The sequence below is a fragment of the Podarcis raffonei genome, chromosome 8 (genome assembly GCF_027172205.1).
Source record: "Podarcis raffonei isolate rPodRaf1 chromosome 8, rPodRaf1.pri, whole genome shotgun sequence".
In the NCBI taxonomy this organism is placed as follows: domain Eukaryota; kingdom Metazoa; phylum Chordata; class Lepidosauria; order Squamata; family Lacertidae; genus Podarcis; species Podarcis raffonei.
The window spans coordinates 66,613,567-66,622,184 of NC_070609.1; the positions used below are offsets into that span (position 1 = coordinate 66,613,567).

General features: G+C 47.8%; 1 protein-coding gene across 1 annotated transcript in view; it reads right to left on the reverse strand.

Moving 5' to 3' along the window:
* Positions 1-5,030, reverse strand: part of KAZN (kazrin, periplakin interacting protein) — a 218,898-nt gene extending 213,868 nt beyond the window's left edge. The window contains exon 1 of the mRNA XM_053400526.1: positions 4,536-5,030. Coding sequence (XP_053256501.1) covers positions 4,536-4,788 — 253 coding nt within the window. The 5' untranslated portion in view covers positions 4,789-5,030. The remainder of the gene's footprint in view (positions 1-4,535) is intronic.
* Between the last annotated feature and the right edge of the window lie 3,588 nt (positions 5,031-8,618).

Genomic DNA, 8,618 nt, shown 5'->3' on the forward strand with positions numbered 1-8,618 from the left:
AAATAATACAATCAACAACAACAAAACTCTAAACCAAAAATGCACTGTAATCACATACCAGGATCTAGCTCTGCAAGTTGTAAATTAAATTCAAGCCATTCAGATGTTCACAAAGCACAATCAGCAGAAGCCAACAGGAAGTCAATCATCTCACTCATTCCCTACACAGACATGCTGCAATCCTATACTTACCTGGGAGTAAATCTCATTGAACTCAAGAGGGAGCTTCTGGGTAGCTGGTTGTATGGGGTTCTTGTGCAAATTTTACATAGACCAAGCATAGGCAAACTATGGCCCTCCAGATGTTTTGGAACTACAATTCCCATCATCCCTAGCTAACAGGACCGGTGGTCAGGGATGATGGGAATTGCAGTCTCAAAACATCTGGAGGGCCGGAGTTTGCCTATGCCTGACCTAGACCATCAGTCCAAGTGGTCCATCGCAGCATTCCCCCACATGTGGCTCGCAAAACCTGTGCAAATGGGTCACAAGTTTTATCAGAAAACCCAAAGCATTGTTCCTTGCAATCCATCATTTGCATGAGGAATGCCTTTTACAACTTTTGTCTTGTTGGCATGGTGCAATGCTGTGTTGACACTTGTCATTGAACATCAGAAAGGCTGAAGTCTTACATTAACACTTGGGAACTGCTCTCTGGCAGCTGGAAGCAGTGAAGGTCTCAGATTCAAAATTCATGTGACATTAAATTGTTGGGTCACCATAGCAAGTAAATTTGGACTTATGGATTGCCATGCCAAAAAGGTTGGGACTTGGGAACCCTTAATCTATCAGACCACAGTTACATGTTAAAAAACGTTGACTTCTTCATAATTCAGTGGTGCCCACTGGGAATATCCTGCTTGGCAGATATATACATTTATCATAAACATTTGAGGTCTTCCTCTGGCTGGTCCAGGTGTGCTGCCTGAGCCACCATGTTTCCCAGCTTGGTTTTCTTTTGGCAAACACCATCCCAAATGAGCTTAGCTTTCGTGTCTGAGTGCACCTTGGCTGTCGGAAGCAGAGATCACTGCACCTAGAGTCCCCGCTCCCTTCTGTATGCAAGGTGGATGCAAAGCAGAGGAGGAATTTGCAATTTCTACAGAGGTCAGGCAGTGCACAACACATACAGACCCAGGCTCACACTCTCAACCCTACTCACAGCAATCAGGCTTCATTAGTCTAGATCAGGGGTAGCCAGCATGTTTCCTTAAAGATGCGGTTAGATCCCAACTCTCATTAGCACCAATCAATATGGCCAGTGGTCAGGAGTCCAACATCATTGGGAGGGTACCACATTGGCCATGTTTAGATACAGGCCAGGTCTGCATGCATGAGTGACTGTGTGTGTGTTTAACAGAATTGTACATTTTTGCAAATGTTGGTTCAACCTCTGCACCTCACGCTACACCCCTGGCAGGTTGCCACCCAAGGCTGCCATGCCTTGCACAGTCATTTGGGAGTCCACCTCACCAAATTCAGTGGATGTTACTTCTTAGGAAGGCAGACAACTGGTCCATCTATCTCAATACTGTCTACGGATCAGAATTGAAGCGTTTCAGACTGGGGACATTTCTAGCCCTTCCTGAAGAAGCTGGAGATGTTGGGACCTGGAACCTCCTGCTCAAAGAGCAGGTGTTCAGCCAGTATGGTGGGCAAATAGGCCAATTTCAGTTTCGCATTCTCTCAATCTTGAGTTCCATTCTCCAGTCTTCCACATCTGTTTGCAATTTTAACAACAAAATGAAAAGCCACCAATGTTTCAGCGCACATGCAATTTCCCCCAATACACCATTTTTTTGCAGAGCAATTTCTCCTAATACAATTCATTCTCACTTATATATGCATTTTTAAGCACACTTTGTGCACAACACTTGGCTGGAGATCTCAATTGCAAAATTCAGCGAAGTGCAAATTTCGGATGATGGCTCTGTTTCAAACCACACATTGTTTCAGAAAGTGAAGATTAGGCAGGCTTGCCTTGAAATGCAAACTAAATCCACATTCTCTCCCCCACCCCTCCAATCCTATCTACCACTAAGATACAGTCCTACTGCAGAATTCTGACTGAAGCTACCCAGGATCACCTTGCAAGTTGAAATTCATAATCAGTGAAGCCAGCCTGTCTGCGGCACAGAGCGCACCCACACACTTTTAAACATTCTAGCTGTTTAAATGTGGGAATGTGAGGGGTACGGACTGCAGCTGGCATAGCGGAGAGCTGAACATACCTCAACATCAGGAAAGCAGGTTAGATATATCACATTAATGAAATGGATTTAGGAGTCACAACCAGCCACTACTTCCATCGCTATTGCATAATGGGGAGGTGGGGGAGATTCCCTCCCATCCAACGAATAAGTGAAAGAGATACTAAAGGGATGATCAGGAGCCGTTCAGCTCCCATTTCCATACTCTGATGTAAAAATTAAGAGGATAAATCACTCATTGAACAGCCTGAAGAGCCCCTTGTTACATCGCAGAGCTATTCCTGTGCAATTTACAAGACACACTGCTTCAAAGTCTCCTTAAGTTTATTTCATTTCCACAAGCAAGGGGGGAGAATGCAGAAATGTGGAGCGGCTGTTTTATACCGGGGAAGTCAGACCCGCCAGAGGCACTTTCCCTGCCATTTCCTCATTATAACACACATACCTAACTGTCCGTTTGCCTTTTGCACATCTATTCTCTCTTGCACTTTTTTTTTTTTTACACCATCACATATCAAGCTGCTTTCATCGCAATGCCAGGTCGCCCGGCTTCCTTAACTCTCCCTGTCCCTCCTCTCACAACCAATAAATCGGAATGACAACAACACACTTTCTGAATCAGATTCAAGATATTGACTGGAACGTGAACAGAGGGGCAAATCTGGAAACCAGAGGAAAGCAAACAGAAAACACGAACTGCTGATTTGAAATGGAGAAGGGGGGGTGGGGGGGGGAGAAGAAAGCATTCTTAAAATTCCTACCATTTCGATAACTGCATTTCAAACTAATTACTCTCTGCCAGCAATTTAATTTGGGGGTGGGGGTGAAGGAAAGGAAGATTCTGCTCTTAACCAGAGCCACACACACCAGAAATGCTATCATGACATCATCACTCCAACACGGTATTTGCAGGACTCCCTGTGTCTAAGCAGGTCCACTGCAAGATTTGGAGCGGCTTTCAAAAGCACCTCACATTTGCCTTTACGGATGACCAAGGTGCAAACAAAGCAGGAGAACGTGCCTCCGAACGCCACCGAAACGCTGCTGTCACACCTCTTAAAGCACTGACATCATCGTGCATAAGCACAGGAGGAAAAGCTGCTGGACAAAGGCCATATTCTCCAAGGTGCCAGTTTTGAAGGCTGCCCATTGATCCATCTTTCCCATTGAATACAACAAGAGGCAGGCAGGCAGGCAGGCAGGCAGAGAGGACAGCCTAGTGTCAAATAATTCTGTCCTGTTTCAATCCAGACACTCTACACAGCACCTCCTTCGTACAAACACAAAGCACCTCTCTTAACATTATTGCAGAAGTCTGAAGAAAGGGAAGGTGGTTCGCGAGAGCAGTCCGCTTCATAAACAACCCTGCACCACAATTCGCCCTGCAAAGCACAGGGTCGCGTTTCTCTTGCAAAAAGATTGTTTAGCTGGATGAAATCCAAGGTGAGGATGGAAGAGGAGGAAGGGGGGTGAACAGCAACTTACCACAATACATTAGAGATGCAAACAATGAATTGCAGCCTCCCTAGAAAAGGACGGTGGTGGGGGAAACTCCAAACAGAAGTGGAATTAAAGCAAGTTTAAAGATATTGTAAGAAACCAGGGGAAAGTCAAGAATGGAGGCATTCTTCCAGGAAATAATGCACAGGAATTGGGGCGGGGGGGGGGTGTTGAAAAAGACCTTGAGGAATCCAAAGTTTGCACAAACACAAACCTAGTTTGCAATCCTCCACAGACTTATTGGGTAGTAAGTCTTGCTGAACATTGGGAGGGGGGTACTGACTTCCGTGCAAGCACATGTATGCAATTGCAAAGGGAGGGGGGCGTGCAGAGAGGGCTGCATCCCTTCGCAGGCTTAACTCGCCGCTGACTGCAACCGGGCTTTGCTCTGGAGTAAGCAAAGCAGAGGATCGTTCTGCTAGGCTGCAATTCTCTGCAGGCAATGTTTGGGGTGGGGGGTGGAGTTGAGAAATAAACCCCACTGCACAAAGGGGGGCGCCTGCAACCCCAACGCGCGATTGCCACCAGGACTGCCACGAACAACACTTTACTCCCGAGTCAGCCTGCATAAGACCCGGCTGAGTGTCAGCCGAGCAAAAAGAGGGGTGGGTGGGAGAGAGAGAGAGAGAGAGAGAGGATGTTCGGAGGTGATCAGCGACCCCCTCCCCTCCCATCCTTAAGACACATGCTCAAGACACATTAGTCCCCCCCCCCAAAAAAGAGACAGATACACCCACCACCTCAAAAAAGGAGCTCATTGGGAAGAGCATCCCCCCCTTCCTCAAAACGGCCCCGATCCCCGCCTGGGCACAGAGCCCCGCTTACCTTGCAGGCTGGGCTGGCTGTTCTCCATGGCGCCGCCGGCCGCGGCCATCTCCGTGGCGTTGGGGCTGCTGTTGCTGCTGCTGCCGCTGCCTCCTCCTCCTCCGCCTCCTCCTCCGGCGCCGGAGCAGGCGCTGAGCTCGGCCAGTCTCCGGCTGGTGGCTGTCAGCTCGGCTCGCAAGGCGCTCACCTCCTGGCCGGCCGCCTGGAGGGCTCCGTCGATGCGCAGGGCCAGCTGCTGGTTGCCCTCCATCATGCTCAGGATTTTGGCCTGCGGGACGGACAAGGCAGGAGGCTCAGGAGCCGCGAGAGACGCCGCATCGCGCACCCCGGGCGGGCTGGCTGGTCGGCTGGCTGGCTGGGGAGCGGGCCTTTTCCCGGGGACCGGGGCACCTCCGCCCGGGCAGGCGACCTGTTGGATCCCCCTTCCTCGCCTGCAACGCGGCGCGGCCAGCGGCAGCCGCTCGCCCAGGGAAAGCAGCGGCGAGAAAGGCGGGGAGGGCGCTTTAAATGGAGCCTACCATCTGGCCGCCGAGCTGGAGGGGGGAACGGCGAGGAGCGCCGGAGAGGCGCGAAGGGCGCTGGCAGGAGGCCCGGCGGCGCCTCCCTGCCTCCGCCCGCGATGCAACCGTCGGAGGAGGAGGCTGAACCGAGCGGGAGGGAGGGAAGCGGGTCCGGCGCCTCTCGCACACGCGCCGAGGGTCCCCATAGGAGAGAGGGGGCTCCGCTGGGCACTGCCCTCCCTTTGGCTTTAGGTGATGATGATGCAAGCTGCCTTATGGGCTTTTGCACAGCATCATTAATTTTATTTTATTTTATATTTTATTTTATTATCATGCGTTAGACTGGAAGAAGTTTGCACGGGTTCCCTAAGGGTCAACTCGTCCAACCCCCAGCCATGCAGGAATCACGGCTGAAGCAGCCCTGGCAGATGGCCCCCCCTGGGCGTAGCCAGGATTTATGTTGGGGGTGGCAAGGACACCCCCTGCCACCCCCCTCTGTCTCACTCTGTCTAGCAGATTCGCAATGAAATGTCTCAACCACAGTTTTAAATTTACATTTCTTTTGACACCTCAGAAAAAAAATCTGTTACAATCTTTCTGCTTCTAGTTAAGTCTTTTTTATTTATTTACTTCATTTAGGAGGGGGCAGCTGCCCACCCCCTGGGTAAACACCCATGATGTCCCCCAAACATCTGTTGCAGTTGTTTTTATTTATTTACTTAATTGTTTCGTACAATTTATACACCTCTTGATTGTTTTTTTAAAAAATAATAATAATATCAAAAGCAGTTTACAAAAGATAAAACAGTAAAGTCAGTTTACGGCCCTACTTGAAAACATACGAAAGTTGAAATATTAAAACAGATCAAAATTACTGCTGCTTTCTAAGTATCTGGGTAGGCCTGTCTGAACAGGCATGTTTTTAGTAAAGGTAAAGGGACCCCTGACCAATAGGTCCAGTCGTGACCAACTCTGGGGTTGCGGCGCTCATCTCGTTTTATTGGCCGAGGGCGCTGACATACAGCTTCTGGGTCATGTGGCCAGCATGACTAAGCCGCTTCTGGTGAACCAGAGCAGCACACGGAAACGCCGTTTACCTTCCCGCCAGAGCGGTACCTATTTATCTACTTGCACTTTGACGTGCTTTCGAACTGCTAGGTTGGCAGGAGCAGGAACCGAGAAACGGGAGCGCACCCCGTCACGGGGATTCGAACTGCCAACCTTCTGATCGGCAAGTTTTTATCTGGTGCCAAAAAGAGGACAGCGAAGGCGCCTGTTTGATCTCAATAGGCAGGGAGTTCCAAAGGGTAAGGTACTACCATATGAAAAGAACAAGTTCTTACAAATGCAGAACAGAAATTACGTGGTACCCGTGGTGGGGCACATTCCACTGATCAAAGGAGATGAGCAGGAACATGTGGGATACGGCAATCTTGTGGGTAAACTGACCCCAGGTTGTTAAGGGCTTTATAAGCTAATCGTGACACCTTGAACCTGGCCCAGTAGCAAATCGGCATGCAGAGCAGATCTCTGAGCGCAGGTGTTACATGCTGACAATAGCTCCCTGCTTTCAGCAATTGTGCTGCAGCATTCTGCACTTAACTGCAGCTTCCAAATCAAGTGTGAGGGAAGCCCTACCTTATGGAAGCAGTCTTGTGGATTTTTTAAATTATTATTGTTTGGTAATACTGACTCTGGAGTCAATTAAAAATATTTAACCTCTTTATATCTATTATTACTAATTGCGTTGTTTATCACCCACCATCCTAAGGTCCCAGCTCAACATGAAAAACTGTTTAAAACAACTTAGAATCACAGAACTAAAGTGGGCCCTACAAGTATACATTTCAGGTGTCAAAGGCCAGTCTAAAGAGGTGTGTCTTCAGCTTTCCTCAAAAGCCAGGAACACCTCTATGGAAAGGCACACCTCAGCTTAGGGGCTGCCACAGAGAAGGCCCTGTCTTCCTAGGGGTAACATGGCCACTCTGAGCTTCTGAGGGCAGTGGCGCAACCAAGTGCATTGCTGGGCAAACTGCATCCCTCCTGATGTCATTATTGGGACTCTGACTCCCATCAGCCCCAGTCAGCTAAGTCTAATGGTCAGGGATGATGGGAACTGGAGTCTACCCTCTCGAGGGCCGCAGATTCCTCAGCTCTTCCATAAGAAGGTGCCGTGTGAAGCTATTAAAAAACTCTGCATCAATATTGATTATTAATTCATCAGTGTTGTAAATAAAATGCCGAGATTACTAATGGTATTAAAAATAGTTTGCTTTTGTGGCAAGCAACTTTATAGACATCCATGCAGATGGTGCTATATAAATAAAGTGGAAAGCTTTTGGTATTGTTAGGTTTGATTGCAGTCCTGTGCCTGTCTGTTCTGGAGGAGAATTCCCTCCCTGGTAAGTGTTCCTATAACTTCAGCCGTAGCTTAGTTTTTATTTATGTGCCCCCTTTTCCAAAATAAACGGTGCCAACAGCAGCTCTCAATACACAGAATTATCAAAACACAGAACTCTGTAAAGAAAATACGATTTGTTGCAAAATGTTACCAATAGATTGAAATACTGTAAGGCCAAACAAACAATTCAGGAAGCCTAGGATAACTTTTTTTGTACTACAGTAGAGTAACCAGGTCTTAATATGCAATGCATATGGAGCAGAATCCAGGTCAACGGCCCCAAAGATAAATAAATAAAAATGTGCCTAAGGAAGATAAACAAACAAAACAAGCCCCTCAAAAGGTAAAAATATTTAAAAATGAGTCTTTAAAAAAAGGGAAATAGATAAAAATGAGCCTATGTTATTTAAGTTTTATGATTTCCGTGGCTCTAGAGTGTGACAAACATTGGATATTGCCCAATAAGCCTGATTGAACTCAATGTGGCTTACTTCTCAGTAGACGTGTAGGATTAGCAGAGGGGTGCCCATGTGGTGGCCAAAACAAGGATCTCATGGCACCTTGAAGATTTATTTGTTTCTGGATTTATTTAGTATACTTTGATCCCACCCTTCCTCTTATGATCTCAGGATGGGGTGCATAGCTGTCAACCTTTCCCTTTTTTTAAGGGAAATTCCCTTATTCCAAATAGGATTCCTCGAAAGCAAAGGGAAGAGTTGACAGCTATGATGGGGTGCGAATGAATTAAAATACAAGAAAACTCCCCTCCTAAAGAAAAAACAAACCCAGGGAGAACTGAAGACCACTAATAAATACATCTTATGGAACCAAGACAACTACTTACAGAAGAGGGGGGGAGCCTCAGACCTGGGGGGCAAATACAGACCTCTCTAACCCTTGGGATTCTCCCCAGGCAGGCCCCTATCCCCAGGTCGCACCCCCTCAGAGGTCCACTTTGCACCCTCCTTTCGAATATTTGCCTGGTGGGACTGTGTCCTTGATCTCTGGCCATGCCTCTTGCTTGCCTGAATGGATGGAGGATAGAGAGAGGGTATGCAGACACCGTACAAAGATAAAGGTTAGCTTTGTTGCTCTGCCTGCTTTTGCCTCTGGCATTTTCCACCACTTGCATGTGGACCCCAGAACTTTGCTCCGGATTGAATGTGACTGTCAGTCTGTTAT